This window comes from Pan troglodytes, chromosome 11, assembly GCF_028858775.2.
Source record: "Pan troglodytes isolate AG18354 chromosome 11, NHGRI_mPanTro3-v2.0_pri, whole genome shotgun sequence".
Lineage (NCBI taxonomy): Eukaryota > Metazoa > Chordata > Mammalia > Primates > Hominidae > Pan > Pan troglodytes.
Window position 1 is genome coordinate 96,960,941 of NC_072409.2, and position 16,874 is coordinate 96,977,814.

The following is a 16,874-nucleotide window of genomic DNA, read 5'->3' on the forward strand; positions in this document are numbered from 1 at the left end:
GTGTTAAAGTCTCACATTATTAATGTGTGGGAGTCTAAGTCTCTTTGTAGGTCACTCAGGACTTGCTTTATGAATCTTGGTGCTCCTGTATTGGGTGCATATATATTTAGGATAGTTAGCTCCTCTTGTTGAATTGATCCCTTTACCATTATGTAATGGCCTTCTTTGTCTCTTTTGATCTTTGTTGGTTTAAAGTCTGTTTTATCAGAGACTAGGATTGCAACCCCTGCCTTTTTTTGTTTTCCATTTGCTTGGTAGATCTTCCTCCATCCTTTTATTTTGAGCCTATGTGTGTCTCTGCATGTGAGATGGGTTTCCTGAATACAGCACGCTGATGGGTCTTGACTCTTTATCCAATTTGCCAGTCTGTGTCTTTTAATTGGAGAATTTAGTCCATTTACATTTAAAGTTAATATTGTTATGTGTGAATTTGATCCTGTCATTATGATGTTAGCTGGTGATTTTGCTCGTTAGTTGATGCAGTTTCTTCCTAGTCTTGATGGTCTTTACATTTTGGCATGATTTTGCAGTGGCTGGTACCGGTTGTTCCTTTCCATGTTTAGCGCTTCCTTCAGGAGCTCTTTTAGGGCAGGCCTGGTGGTGACAAAATCTCTCAGCATTTGCTTGTCTGTAAAGTATTTTATTTCTCCTTCACTTATGAAGCTTAGTTTGGCTGGATATGAAATTCTGGGTTGAAAATTCTTTTCTTTAAGAATGTTGAATATTGGCCCCCACTCTCTTCTGGCTTGTAGGGTTTCTGCCGAGAGATCCGCTGTTAGTCTGGTGGGCTTCCCTTTGAGGGTAACCCGAACTTTCTCTCTGGCTGCCCTTAACATTTTTTCCTTCATTTCAACTTTGGTGAATCTGACAATTATGTGTCTTGGAGTTATTCTTCTCGAGGAGTATCTTTGTAGCATTCTCTGTATTTCCTGAATCTGAATGTTGGCCTGCCTTGCTAGATTGGGGAAGTTCTCCTGGATAATATCCTGCAGAGTGTTTTCCAACTTGGTTTCGTTCTCCGCGTCACTTTCAGGTACACCAATCAGACGTAGATTTGGTCTTTTCACATAGTCCCATATTTCTTGGAGGCTTTGCTCATTTCTTTTTATTCTTTTTTCTCTAAACTTCCCTTCTCGCTTCATTTCATTCATTTCATCTTCCATTGCTGATACCCTTTCTTCCAGTTGATCGCATCTGCTCCTGAGGCTTCTGCATTCTTCACGTAGTTCTCGAGCCTTGGTTTTCAGCTCCATCAGCTCCTTTAAGCACTTCACTGTATTGGTTATTCTAGTTATACATTCTTCTAAATTTTTTTCAAAGTTTTCAACTTCTTTGCCTTTGGTTTGAATGTCCTCCTGTAGCTCAGAGTAATTTGATCGTCTGAAGCCTTCTTCTCTCAGCTCGTCAAAATCATTCTCCATCCAGCTTTGTTCCGTTGCTGGTGAGGAACTGCGTTCCTTTGGAGGAGGAGAGGCACTCTGCGTTTTAGAGTTTCCAGTTTTTCTGTTCTGTTTTTTCCCCATCTTTGTGGTTTTATCTACTTTTGGTCTTTGATGATGGTGATGTAGAGATGGGTTTTCGGTGTGGATGTCCTTTCTGTTTGTTAGTTTTCCTTCTAACAGACAGGACCCTCAGCTGCAGGTCTGTTGGAATACCCTGCCGTGTGAGGTGTCAGTGTGCCCCTGCTGGGGGGTGCCTCCAAGTTAGGCTGCTCGGGGGTCAGGGGTCAGGGACCCACTTGAGGAGGCAGTCTGCCCGTTCTCAGATCTCCAGCTGCGTGCTGGGAGAACCACTGCTCTCTTCAAAGCTGTCAGACAGGGACATTTAAGTCTGCAGAGGTTACTGCTGTCTTTTTGTTTGTCTGTGCCCTGCCCCCAGCGGTGGAGCCTACAGAGGCAGGCAGGCCTCCTTGAGCTGTGGTGGGCTCCACCCAGTTCGAGCTTCCCGGCTGCTTTGTTTACCTAAGCAAGCCTGGGCAATGGCGGGCGCCCCCCGCCCCCAGCCTCGCTGCCGTCTTGCAGTTTGATCTCAGACTGCTGTGCTAGCAATCAGCGAGATTCCGTGGGCATAGGACCCTCCGAGCCAGGTGTGGGATATAGTCTCGTGGTGCGCCGTTTTTTAAGCCAGTCTGAAAAGCGCAATATTCAGGTGGGAGTGACCCGATTTTCCAGGTGCGTCCGTCACCCCTTTCTTTGACTCGGAAAGGGAACTCCCTGACCCCTTGCGCTTCCCAGGTGAGGCAATGCCTCGCCCTGCTTCGGCTCGCGCACGGTGCACGCACCCACTGACCTGCGCCCACTGTCTGGCACTCCCTAGTGAGATGAACCCGGTACCTCAGATGGAAATGCAGAAATCACCCGTCTTCTGCATCGCTCACGCTGGGAGCTGTAGACCGGAGCTGTTCCTATTCGGCCATCTTGGCTCCTCGCTGCTGTTTTTTCAGCCTATGACTTATTAAACAATATGAACACTAAAGTTTGGGCTTCATTTTGCTGGGAAAACAGTATTCTTTGTCTCTGAGAGTCTAAAGACCATAATAAGAAATGTGAACCATTTCTGAGCATTGCTTTTGTTTTAGGAAACCCTGGTCAACACCAAGTAAGAGTCCTAGGCACATGTATAAGGGACATGTAATCAGTAGGAAAGGATAAGAGTAGTACTGAGGGGTGGCTTGCAAATATCTTGTTCGGTCTCCAGGTGTGGGTCTTTTTATCTCTTTATATCCAATTTGCAGGAAATGAAGAATACTTTGTGAGATGTCTAGTTGGCTTCAGACACTGATATATTTCCTATCCTGAAAGTATAGACAGGGATGCTTTGAAGGTTGGTTGTTGCAGGTTGCTTTGTTAGCTGCCCAAAGCTTAGGAGAATGGGGACAAACCCTTGGTCTGGGGCGGAAGACCTGCCCCAACACCTAGCTCTGAGGCCGCCAGATGCAACTCCAGATACCCTCCCTCCTCGTGATGGTGCTTCGCTAAACAAAAACGTACCCTCTGACCTGTCCTAAATTATCCTTGCCTTGTGTCAGTTACAACAATAAACATATCACCCAGAAGGCCCCTCTGCCCCTGCCAGAGTCAGAGTAACAATAAATACCATGTACATCAAGTGTGGCTAAAGTAGAGGAAAGCAGATTCTGCAAGAATTTCCAAAATAAGCTGTTAATGAACATAAGGGCCTTAAAAAGAAAAAGTGGCAGGATCGAGGTTGTCCACAGGGAGGAAAAAGAGCAGATATGAATCTCTTTTTATTTCCTACCCTAAAAAGAGAAGTAAAGGGGAAATGAGTAGAAGACATCTGTGTTCTCTTTTCTACCACAGTTTCATTATTTCTCAACCCTGTGCCTGCCATGATGGGCACTATTGTTCATAGACCGAGAACAAAATTATGCCACTCTCAGGAAATGTAGGGAAGCTACCATCTGGGTGTTCCCCTAGAGGCTTACAGCGGAAGGGATGCGTCAGCCCAGTGTCTGCACACCCTTGTGTCTGCACACCCTTGTGTCTGCACACCCTTGTGTCTGCACAGATTGTCGTCACCCCTCTGCTCTTAGCACTCTTATTACTGGAACATCCCACCCACTTCTTTATCTAAACAGTGACCCTGCTTAGTTTCTGAGGTTGGACATGAGGCTCCCACCTGCTGAATGAAAAAGTCACGTGGTCCAGGGCTTTGCTGGGTTTGGTGATTAAGCCCAGACACAAAAAAACACCTGGTTTCTGGAAAGGTTATCATCCCAGCGTGAGGCATGATTATAACTGCACACAACTCTTACTGACCATAAATCTTGGGGATTTACAGCAGGTGCCATGAGGGGAATGCTTGTGATTTCCAGCCATTCTTAGTGTGAAACTCTTTCTTGCAGCCCTCGGTAATTCTCTGGTGTAGAATCTGCCTTTACTTCAGATAGACCTGAGATCAACTTATGAATAAGAGGTTTGCACTTCCAGCCTCATTTCCCCGTAGGCATGTCACCATGTAAAACACTTGGATCCCAATTTGAGACATTCTGTTAGCTAAACCAGCTCCCTAAAGATGGGCAAAATGAACAACATCAGAAGAAAGACGTGAGTCTTCAATGGTGTTAGACCTTTATCCTAAAGGGAGTGGGACCATGGGTAGAGTGGAATGGAGGCACAGAGTGAGGAGATAGAATTGAGTTCAGACTTGATGGGTGTGGCTGAAAGGTAGACGGCAGGGAATTGGTAGCATCGACTCTATCACTTATTTGCAAGACTCCTTGGTAAACCAAGGAGAGTAAGGGAGGGAAGAGCTAAGAGAGAAAGGGCATTTAGTATCCTCCCCAAAGGTCAGGAAAGAAACAAGAGAGTTAGTAGCAGGCTTGAGTCTTGCACTACCCATTGAATTTTATATATATGTTTTTTGTTCAAAGAGATACCTGACTCTCTTACTCAGAGCTGTACCACTGGGCATATACTTAGCCTCCATAGCCTGGGCCTGAGAATTAGTGTGAACACAATGTAGATAGAGTTCTCAGCACTGGACTTGCTTGGGCAATCTCAGAGCCTTTGAATTGTCTATACTGTATTTCTGAGTAAATTTGTAGACATTTTGGCCATTATTTCTTCAAGTAATTTTTCTTTCACAGATGCTCTGTTCATTTCTTTTCCCCAATCTTTTCTCCCCCTCCTCTGTTCTTCAGATTGGATAGTTTGTATTAATCTAGTTTAAACTTCACGAAGTTTTTCTCCCTTATCTCCATTTTGTGATTAAGGCCATCCAGTGAATGTTCTACTTCACATATTTTGCAGTTTCAGAATTTGCATTTGATTCTTTTTAAATATAGTTTCTATTTATTTTACCTAATTTCCTATCTTTTAATTCATTATGGCCTTACTTTGCTTTCCTTATTGAGCATGGTTTAAAAAGCTACTTTAAAATCCTTATCTGCTAATTCCAATGTCTGGTCTGCTTGGAGTTGGTCTCCATAATTATCTTTTTTTTTTTCTTTTTTGAGCATGGGTCAGATTTTGGGTTGATTTTTGTACAGTGAGAATGTTGCTACATTGTGGACACCTTAGATGTTTGTTTGCATTCCTCTAAAAAGTGTTTTTATCTTTGGCAGGCAGGTAACCTGATTTGATTTACAATGCAAACTCTGTGTCTTGGGTGGCAGCTCAAATCTCACTTCAGTTCTTTAGCTTGGAATCTACCCCATATATGTGAGGTTATGCAGAGATTTGGGCCCAGTTTATGTACAGAATTTAGGGCTTCCTGTCTTTGACTCTCTCATTTCCAGGTTTCTTTCCTCATTTTGCAGCATCCATGGTTGCTTCAAACTTGGTCCTCTGTTTTTTTTTTTTTTTTTTTTTGGTGAGATGAAGTTTTGCTCTTGTTGCCCAGGCTGGAGAGCAGTGGCATGATCTCGGCTCACTGCAACTTCCGCCTCCCGAGTTCAAGCTATTCTCCTGCCTCAGCCTCCCGAGTAGTTAGGATTACAGGTGTGTCCCACCACATCCAGCTAATTTTGTATTTTTAGTAGAGATGGGGTTTCTCCATGTTGGTCAGGCTGGTCTCATACTCCTGACATCTGGTGATCCGCCTGCCTTGGCCTCCCAAAATGCTGGGATTACAAGCATGGGCCACCATGCCTGGCCAGCCCTCTGGTTTTTGTAGTCAAGAAAAGGTGATTACCTAAAAGATCTGCCTTTTAGCTGCCCTCCCTTGCACAGACCGGAGCTGACCTTCAGGCTGGAAGCTTTGAATCTTAAATAGTTAATGGAAAATTAAGCAATGAAGCCTCACACAGTGCCATTTTCTGCTTCCACCTGTTGGCTCTCCCCAGAATCCACCTTTTTAGAGCTTTAAAGTCATTTGAAATAGTTTGCCTAGGGTTTATATGAAGTGGTGACAGATATTTGCCTCAGCCTTAGTGGGAGTTGAGGGTCTCAGAGGGCAGAGGAGAAGACAGGTGCTATGTAACTTGGATTCTGGAGTGCATGGGCTTGGAATCCCATCTGTTATAGTGAAGGTAAGGAGGACTCTGTGTTCCATAAGGACCAGGGGCATGAATCAAACCCTGTGATTCAGCCAAGGATCTTTTGCAGCACAATGGGATGGACTCCCCAAGCTGCCTAGGATGGGAGAATAGTTTCTCTAGAAGGGTGCCTTTTGACATTGGGAAGTTTGAGAATAGCATATAGAAGTGACAAAGTCAATCAAATCAACTGACAAAGAGCAGAACCCCATAGAAGACATAGAGAAAAGATCATGAGGAGTGGTATCACGGAAGTCAAGGGAGAGAGTATTGAAAAATTGAGTGAGAGGATGGATGCTATGAACAACCACAGTCGGATAAGGTCGAGAAGCAGCGGTTGGGTCTGGAAAACAAGGTGATGCTTGGAGTATCCAGGAGTGAGGGGAATCAGATCTGATGGGTGGGACATGAGGAGAGGAAGGCAAGTCTGCACTTGTAGACAACACTTTCTGGAAGACAGAAGGGAAAACTGGAGGAGAATGGAGCTCAGTGAGGATAGTGTCTTGTTTTACTCTTTACCTTTAAAGATGGGAGATAACACTCAGTGGAGAAAGGAGGCAGTAGGGAGGAAGAGGGAAAAGCATGGCCTAGGAGATGGTCTGCAGATGAGATTCCCGAGAAAGAGGGCAGGGGTGAGAGAGGTTGGCTTTGGCCAAGAGGAGGAACTCCTTTTAAGATGGATTCCATTTTAATATAATTGATTACTTGGACACACTAACAAATCTTCAAGTTTGCATAAATAAACATTAAAAACAGGTTTAAAAAAAGTGTTGCATGGCCCTTTTGTCATGGTGAAAATCTTCATTTCCCACTGCCAGGCTCAGGACCCTAGCTCACTGTTACGTTATTTCCTCTTTCCTTTTGTCAGAGTCTTGTCAAACACCTTTCTTCAGCTTTGCTAAATGATTTGAAGTCAAGTTGTTATGACTTCCCCAGCAGGACCACTCCAACCTTTTACTTAACTTTGAGTTTAACTCTTGGCCTTCCCTACTCTATAACTTTTATAGCTACTTACCTAAAAGAAACTTACTTCTCTGACCAGTTTCTTTTTCTTGGTTCATGTCACATGTGCACAGAGACTGGGAAATGTACCACAGAAAGAGAGGGGAGATCCAGTGTTCTTAAAAAGAAAAGCTAGTTAATTGGAGCAATTCTGGGGAGACTAAAATATAGACTTTTCTTTTACGTGAATTTAAAGGCTGTAAGATTATGTGTGATTGGGGACATGCAGTTATGTTGTGGTTAATGACAGGTTTCAGTGAATGTTCTCAACATAAAAACATAATGAGGAAACACATAAATTCTGATTAAACTCACTCCTAAGCCACAGTAACTATGTTTGGGTAGGTTATAAAAAAGTCAAACTTTAAAATTTTTCTTCTCTTCAGAAATAGATACCGCTTCCCCCCACCCCCAATAATCACTTGCCTTAGTTATAGCTGATCAATAAATTAAACCATAGAGGAACACTTACAAAGGAACTTAAATTTTGTACTGGAAAAGGCGATTGGCTTTTGTCTTTGGGAAACCAATTTCAGAATAGTCTGTGAACTGGTGAATTTGGTTTTGGGCTTTTGTCTGCTCTTTTCCAGTAGAAGCCGTGGGAGATGCGCAATAAGCGTGCTTTAGTTTTCAAGAGCCTGGCAGCCTTTGAAGGGAGGTTTTTGCGGCATCCCTGAGAGGAAGCTGGTCCTCTTGGTCAGAGTAACTGCAGAAGAGGCTGCTATGGACTCTGTGTGCAGGGTCCCTGAGAGTGGCAGCCTCACAACTGGAAAGCATCCCTAGATGCTCTGAGGTTGGGTGGGCTCAGCACGGCAGCTCAGGCGCCCAGCTTTGTTCCTCACTGCATGCCCTTGGTACCTCCTGATACTCTTTGGAAGTGAATAGGGTGTAGGCTTAGGTAGCCATCACTGAGCACAGGCTTTTATAAGGGTTTAGGAATGTGTGGTCTCAGGCTGCCTTGAAATCTGTCCATCCCTTCTGAGAGTGAGGAGAGCTCAACTTCCTTTGGGAGCACTCCCTTTAGAATGTACACTTTCTGACCAAGAGTCCCTTTCTACTCAGCTGGTTTTCAGATGGAGTTTTCTGGGCATTTTCATTTGTCTTTGTAGCCTAAGGAGTTACCCTCTTAGTTCCCTGCTACAATTGGTTTAGTGCTGAATAGACACCAGGGTGTAGTACTTGCTCACTGAGAACAGCAGAAGTAGGAGCTGACCTTTGGCTGCTTGTTCAATCCATTCCCTCCATAAGCCCCGATATGCACAGTCAGCTTCCAGACACTTCAGGCTAACAGCAGGGCCCCTAGGAAAGGAGCCCAGGCTGAATGTCCTATAACTGCCGCTAAGATATATTTTTAAATCTACCCAGAGGGTGTTAGGGGAGTTCAACTGAAGCATCTCCCATTTCCTCCTTAGAGCCCTAGAGAGACTAATTCTCCTGCTTCCTAACTTCCTTCTCCCATCCCACTAAGCATTTTCAGGACCCGGTTCGGGTTTACTGACAATCATGTGTATAATTCACGCAAGACAGGTTACAGTGGAGCGTGTTACCTTTGCTAGTCAAGCATGGCTGAGTAATGCTGCTCCAGATTTTGGCCGGGAAGTGGGTTTTATTGGTGTTTGGGCCTAATGTTTTCCTGTCCGGAAACCTTCCCCTTCCCTTGACAGGGCTGTTCTGGCAAGCACCATCAGGAAAAATCTACCTTCCCTTTGTCCAGTTGAATAAATGGGTTCCAGGCAAAAACAGTTTGTTGTGTAAAACAGACACCCTTCAGAGGGAAATGTTAGCATTGAGAGGTGGGAAGTTGCGAGTGCCCTGGAGGGCAACACAAGTCCGAGCTAAGCCCTGGCTCCTTAGGGCGGTTCCTGGTGGGCATTGCAGTGAGCATCTGGGCCTTTTTATCTGGGATGCTTTGGGGAGGGACTGCTTCCTGTTTAGTGAAGACCATTATACTTTTTCGATCCTATTGTTTTGGTACTCCGTGAAATAATGGGGGCGCTGACACCAGATAGCAGAGAAATGAAGGAGTCAGGGTTTCCAATTATTTCACTGTTTTCCTCTTCTGGGTTTTCTGTAGGCTAAGTAGAGGAAGGAGATAAACATTAGCAGGAGAAGCTTTTGGGAACACAGAGAAGGTGGCAGCGGCACCTGAAAGGAAGATAGCTCCGCAGTGAAGGGGTTGGGTGGAAGGAAGGCGGAGAGCGCGGCAGTAGAAACGGTGGCATTGTGGTTGGAGTGCAGGGTGCTCAGGTGGGGTGGGGATAGTGAGAGACAAGGGTGAGTAAGGCAGGAGCCAGGTCCAGAAAGGCTTATAAATTATGCCCGGAAGTTGAATTTTACCTGGAAGAGTTTTAAACTGGGGAAAGCCATCTGATTTCCATTTAGAGAGTTTATTCTGGCCACATTATGGGGATTGAATAGAAGTGGTAGGAATGAAGGAGGAAGCTCAGGTGGCAGGCTGTTAGTGAGAAATTGTCAGGATCTGGACCAAGGGGAAAGAAAAACCAATGAGGTGGAGGGGCGCTGGTGGTGATAGGCTCTGGGGCCGTGAGGAAAGGAGGTCAAAGATGTATACAGGTGTCTGAGTTGGGTGAGAAGGAATTGATGGTACCCTTCTCAAAAGTGGGAAATAGAGGAGAAACAGTTCGGGGGAGGAGGGAAGGCAGGTAGAGTAGAACATGACTTCTCAGCAAATGTTTGTAGAGTTGGGTTGAGCAGAAAACGTAAGCCTTATCGCAAGCCAAGGACCCCAACAGCATGCACTTTCTTCCTTACAGGAGAGATTTTGGGCCTCACAAAGTGGCACCAGTGAAGGTCCACCAGTATGACCAGTTCGTCCCGAGTGAAGAGAATATGGATTTGCTCACGACGTATGAGAAAGATTACAATCCCTACCCTGTCTGTCGAGTGGACCCCATCAAACCTCGGGACAGTAAATATCCATGTAGCGACAAGATGGAGTGTTTGCCTACTTATAAAGGTGGGAGAGCACAGAGGGGCAGATTGGGGGAAAGACAGGCTGAGCCTGTGTGCGGGCCAGGAAATGTGTTTTATGTGCATACTCAGTTAGTGCAAGAGTTGGCAGACTACTTCCTACGGGCCCGATCTGGCCATCAGCCTGTTTTTGTATAGCTGGAGAGCTAAGAAGAGTTAAGCATTTTTTTTTAATAACTGAAAAACAAATCAAAAGGATATCATTTGAGGACTGTGAAAATGATATAAAATTGAAAATTCAGTGTTCATGTTTTATTGGAACGCAGCCATATTCATTCATTTACACAGTATCTATGGCTACTTTTTGTACCATAGTAGCAAAGTTGAGTAGTTGCTGACAGAGACACTATAATCTGTGAGGCATAAGACACTTAATACCTGGCTCTTATACAAAATATCTGCCAAGCCCTGCCTTAGCTTGCAGTTTGAATCCTATACTGGGGGAAGCATTTCAAGTTCAGGCTAAGTTAGTTTCTACCACTGATTAAGTGATTGATTCATTCACATGTTTAAAAAATATATCAAAATGTAACATACATATGGAAAAGTATACAAATTATAATTATACAGATCAATAAATTTACACTGAACAAATCCATATAAACAGTACCCAGATCAAGAAAGAAAACATTACTACCCCATTTCTGTTACCCTCCCCAATGAGAATATAACCATTATTTTAACCTTTAATACCTTAAATTAGTTTCGCCAGTTTTGAACTTTATATAAATAGGATTGCTTCTTTCTTTATTGAGTATCTATTGATATTACCTATGAGGTGTGGTCCTAGAAACTGAAGGAAGCATAGTGGCCTGCCCTTGACTTTCTAGCCTAGTGGAGAGACAAGATACGTGGTCATATGTGTTGTGCTAGCAGACAGCCACTCTATGGAGCTCAGCTGCAAAGACTGAGACCATGAGACTGGAGACCAGGTTTGTAATCAATAACTCACGCTTATGATACCAACCTTTGCCTTGCCCTAGGAGGACATGCTGAATAGTTCACGGACCTCTAAATGCTGTGAATAGAGAGGGCCACTTTTATTTAGTCAAGCCAAGCATTTAGGGTGAAGATGGTGGTGGAGGTAGGGAGATTGGAGGGATGTGAGCTCCTAGAAGGGCCTCTAATTCTGTCATCCTGGAGGACCCTGTGCTTAGTTGAGTTTCTCTGATTCTTCCAGGAACTGAAGACTGGATTGGCGTGGGCCTCTTCAGCAACCTGGGCTCTGCCCTTTTATTCTCTTTAGCTTCTTCCTCTAACACTCCCCCATAGATAGCTACCTTTGGTCAAGCCACCTTTTATCAGCAGTACAAGAACTGACTAATAATATTCTGAATGTTATCATACCCTGAAATGGCCCCACCTCTGAAGTCTTTGTGCACATCGGCAACCTGTCCTCTGGGCTTGTCCTCTTATCTCCTCCCACCACGACAGTCCTTGGCCTTTTTGGGACCTCCAGTCCATTGACGTCTCAACCCTCCTTCTTACCACCAGCCGCTCCTGTGTCTGTCCCTCCCCATGGAGTCTCTACTCCATGGCCTATCTTTGGAGCCCAGCTCCTACTGATAGCCGAGAGTCCCTCTCTCTTCAGCCGTTTTGCTGTTTCCTCCTAGCAAAGCCCTAATCCTGTTTTCTCCATGTCTACACCTGGACACACACCTGAGCATATGTCCAGTCTTGTCAGCTCTTACTCATTTTCCACAGTAAGGGAGCAGAGCAGTCTTCTATACATGGCAATCTGATCTGACCACTCCTTTGTATAAAACTCCTCAGATAATCATTTGATAAAATTATTTTATCTAATCATATCATTTTATCAAATGATAAAATCATTATTTTATCAAATCATATGATTTTATCAAATCATATGATCCTATTATGATAAAAACCCGAACCTTTACTGCCTCCTCTGATGCCTTGGAAGTCCTGGTGTCTTCTAAGCCCCTCTGCTCCAGCCTCAGGGCCTTCTTTCAGGTCCCTTCCTACATTTCTTTTCTGCTTCAGGGCATTTGTTTAGCACATGTGATGCCTTCTATATAGAATCCTTCTGCTTCCTTAATCTAGCACTTATCCTTTCAGTTAGCAGCTGAAAGATCACATTCTGAGCCCTTCCGCCATGTCAGGCTGGATGCTGTATGGGTGCCTTGCACTCCCCTGTCTTATCATGCATTGTATACTTTTAATGCTTCCTTTAATGGCCAGGCTGTAACCTCCAAGGGGCAGGGATCTGTTTGTCTTTTTCTTTCCCAATTACCCTCTCACAGCAGGCACCACACAGGAGTCCATACAACCAGGTGTATGACCATGGGTAGGGTGTTGGGGGGCACTTTTTGCCTCTACTGAATGCATTCTTCTCCTTTTTAATCCAGTGTTTACAAGAAGACCAGAAATCAGGCAGCACAGACATTGAGCTAGTGGGATAGAGGAATGAAACTGCAGTAAGCGCTTTCCACCATGGGTGGTGATACGGCATATCCGATGGCGGACTCGCCTCTCCTCTACACTGTCTTTGTGGGCCCTGTTGGTTTATGAATCTTAGTATAGGGAGAGACTCTTCAGAGCTCCTGCCTGTCAGTTCAGTTCCCTCTCTTCCACCTTGCCCTAGGTGCAGGGAGAGGTCTGCGAGTGAAAAATGCTCCTTGCTTGTCTTGGGGGTTGGCAAGGATGGAGGAGGTCTATATGTAGCATTTAAAGAGAAGTCCTCCCTACTTCTCCCCAGCAGACTACTTACCGCTCAACATACACACACACACACACACACACACACGCACACATGCACCCCACCACACCCCAGCAGTACTCTTTGTTTAATCTCTTTCACTGCCGTTTTCCCCTGTCTCTCCCTTTGTCCATACAGCTACATCTCAGGCTGTCCTCTTCAAACTACAGAAGAGTGAGTATTCCACAGCTTAAACTGAATCATGGCTGACAGGGTTTGGGTCTCTGCCCCCATGAAATCTCATGTTGAATTGTAATCCTCAGTGTTGGAGGTGGGGCCTGGTGAGAGGTGATTGTATAATGGGGGCTGTTTTTAATGGTTTAGCACCCCCCTGCCCCCTTAGTACTGTATAATGAGTGAGTTCCCCTGAGATCTGCTTGTTTAGAAGCGTTTGGCACCTCCCCACCTCCCGACTCGCGCTCTCTGTCCTGCTCCTGCCGTGTAGGATGCCTTATTGCACTTTGCCTTCCACCATGAGTAAAACTCCCTGAGGCCTCCCCAGAAACAGATGCTACCATGCTTCCTGTACATCCTGCAGAACCATGAGCCAATTTAACTGCTTTTCTTTATAAATTACCCAATCTCAGGCATTTCTTTATAGCAGTGCAAGAACTGACTAATATAATGGCTGACTTCCCTACTGACAAAGTTAAAATTGAGAAAATCCTATTTTCTTCCTCAGTTTCCTTAAACTTCTGGTACCTCTTAACTGCTTGCCTACTTAAACAGAGTTAATAAATGAACACCAGTCAAGTCTGAACTGGACTGCTCAGAACCAGGCATGCATAGATGGACAGGGTTTTTGTTCTTGGAACATGTGCATTTGAGGTTGGAGTTCATAGTTTTCCTCTGCAATTCCGATTTTAAAACAAATCAGTATGTAGCTAAAGGAAACATATTTATAGTTAGATTAACCTATGGGTACCAGTTTGCAACATGTGTGTCTTATGAGGTTTTTTTTTGAATACTACTTTCTTAGTTCATTTGTGCTGCTGTAACAAAAATACTTGAGAGTGAGTAATTTATAAATAAGACATTTATTTCTCACAGTTCTGAAGGCTGGGAAGTTCAAGATCAAGGCGCTGATAGGTTTGGTGTCCAGTGAGGGTCTGCTCTCTGCTTCCAAGATGGTGCCTTGTTGCTGTGTCCTCATGTGGTGAAAGCCAGAAGGAAAAAAGGGCCTTGGCTAGCTCCCTCCAGTCATTGTATAGCAGTGCTAATCCATTCATGAAGGTGGAGCCCGCATGATGCAATCATTTCCCAAAAGGCCTCACCTCCCAATACCACCGTATTGGGGATTAAGTTTCAGCACATGAATTTTGGGGCACATTCAGACTATAGCAAATACTTTTTTTCTATTAATTGAAGTGGTTTGTTTGTTCTGTCACTCACCTGTGATAGAAGGGCTTCCCAAACTGTGCCTTGAATGCCCAACATCTGTATTCCCAGCATCGAACACAGGGAATGACACAACAAAGTGTGTCAAGTGAGGGACTCAATGGATGAATGGTTCTGAATCATTGTTTACAAGGGCTCCAGGTGACAGAGTTTGGCATATCTACACAAATCCCCACCCAGGCTATTACCCTATGGGTCCTGGCCAGGAGCAGAAGTGAGGATTGAGAAGGCCCATGCCACTTACCATTTGGTTGGGTCAGTCCTTAATAACCCCATGCATTTATGAGGGGTCACACCCTTATCTCTTGGTGTATCACCCCTTGGGTGACATGTTTGTGTCTTGTGAAAATTTGCTGCTTTCTTAAGTCTTTTTCATAACAACCTTCATGTTTTATGACCATACGTTGATTCTCTTCCTCCTCTACCACCCAAAGAGAAACCAAAGACCAAGGTTATTAAATACATGTTTCAGTGGGTGCCATCTAGATTTTGTCTATATGGTCTGCTTACATTTGTTCCACAGAAAAAATATGAAATCTTTTTTTCCCCTTTTCACTCTATGGCCAGCACCTTTACTGGGGTCCAGAAAACCACCAATAAAATATGCTTTAGCAGCATTTGGTTGTAATTTGTGACATTTTCAAAACACTGTGCAATTGGAAAGATTGAGAGTGTAATTACTTGATGCTCAGCTTTAGGTTTAGCTGTTTTTTTAAAGGCACATTATTGAATGGAATCCCTTTTAAAGAAGTTCTTGCCAATTACCCACATGACACTCTGGCCCTGAAGGACTTTACTGGCATGTGAATAGTTTGTCATGTGAAATTCTGAGGTTTTTCAGGGTCCTGTGGAGGTTTTTGGTAATAAATGCTGGGTGGAGGAAGTCGGGAGGCTTGGATAATAATGTGGTTTCAACTATATTGTTGGGTATCAGAAATCAGATGAGGCAACTTTGAGCTTAGAAATCTGTTTTGTTAACACTTCATCCATCACAGAAGAGAGCCAGAAAAGCCCTGTCCTCCCCACCCCCAAGTACCTTGAGGGAGTGCGTAGGCATCTACAGGTAGATGCCTCCGTTTCAGCAAGGCCTGGAGTCTGGGGGCCGGGGTGGGCAGGAAACATGTGGTTTATATTCAGCAAGATGGTTCCCTCCAAGGCCCCCTAATGCTTTCAAGATGCTGATAGAGCCATTAATGGCTCTTGGAGAAAGATTAGATTTTCAATTAAAATGAAGCCAATTTTAGATAAATAGTTGGTAGTATTATCAGCCTAAAATAAACTTAAGAGCGTACTGGTGGATGAGGGGGTGGTATCAGGACTTCTGGAGAGGAGGAGTAAGGAGCTTGGCAAATCCTCTTCCCAAAAAGCAATGACAAAACTGGACAAAACAGTGAAAATCAACCATTTCTAGACTCTGGAAATCAGCCACTGGTATGCAAAAAAATTGAGAAGCATTTATTAAAGAAACTGTGGCACCTTGGTTATTAACACTAGGAGTCTGTGATGTTTTATTCTGGGGCTGCTTCCATCACCCCATCCCCACCCCTGCTGTTTCATTTATGTAGTGGCTCTGCCGGAGCAGGCTAGGCTGTGGAAACAAGCAGCTGTGCTGTCAGTGGGGCCTGACTTGATTGGGAATAGAGTGCATACCCAGGAGTTTCAATAAAAACAATAGTGATCTTAATGGCAAGAAATCAGGGAAGACAACTTCTGAGTTAGTCTGAGGCTGCAGTGCTAGTTGTGGCAAGCAACAGACCAGCAAACCAGCTAGGAATGTAAGAAGGGAGATTCAGAGAATGAGACAGACACAGTGGGTCTTGATAAGCTCATATGTATTCCTGGTGGTCGGGAAGGCTGTGCATATGGGCAAGACTGTGTGCAGACTCAAGGGCAATCAGAAAGAAACCCATCTATCAACTCATCATCCCTGGTTGAGTAGTCTGGAAGGCTGTGCACATGGGCAAGGCTAAATGCAGGCTCAAGGGCAATCAGAGAGGAGCCCATCTATCAACTCATCATCCCTAATCATCCCTAGTTAGGCCTAGTGCTTGTGTAGGGGAGGCATGAGAAAGCCCAATAGGAAGTAAAAGCCAAATGAGACTTATAAACTGCCTGATCTTTGTATGTGTTTTTCCTAACCCACACACAGCTCCATTGGCAAAGTGTGAATGCCTTACTGGCTTAAAGTTCTTAAGTTTAACTTCTGACCAATCATTGGCTGACCACTAAACTATGCTGACAGAGTGACCCTTAAGAAGTCAGGCAAGTTGGCTCACGTCTATAATCCTAGCACGTTGTGAGGCCCAGGTGCGCAGATCATGGGGTCAGGAGGTTTTGTATTTTTTTGTAAAAATACAAAAAAAGAAAACAATAAATTATCTGGGTGTGGTGGTGGACGCCTGTAATCCCAGCCACTCAGGAGGCTGAGGCAGGAGAATCGCTTGAACCCGGGAAGGCGGAGGTTGCAGTGAGCTGAGATCGTGCCACTGCACTCCAGTCTGGGCAACAAGAGCAAGACACCATCTCAAAACAAACAAGCAAATTAAAAACAAAAACAAATAAAAAAAATGAACAAAAATATCGGTGGCCATACACTGCAGGGAAGATAAGACTCTATGGAATTAGTGCAGATAAGCTAAACACAAGTAAAACCAACTCCCAATGGGGATCAGAATCCAGAGTTGCTGCAGCATATTATCTAAAGTGTTGTGTTTTACACAAAAAAATTGTAAGATGTGAAAAAGGGAAGTATGACCCATGCATGGT

General features: G+C 44.4%; 1 protein-coding gene across 2 annotated transcripts in view; it reads left to right on the forward strand.

Moving 5' to 3' along the window:
• SAXO1 (stabilizer of axonemal microtubules 1) overlaps positions 1 to 16,874 on the forward strand; it is a 114,161-nt gene that overhangs the window by 90,249 nt on the left and 7,038 nt on the right. Inside the window, exon 3 of one of the 2 annotated variants that reach the window (XM_016960666.3) lies at positions 9,775 to 9,977. The exons of the other annotated variant lie outside the window; for it this stretch is intronic. Within the exon in view, the coding sequence (XP_016816155.1) occupies positions 9,775 to 9,977 (203 nt within the window). The remainder of the gene's footprint in view (positions 1 to 9,774; positions 9,978 to 16,874) is intronic. 2 annotated transcript variants of the gene reach the window in all.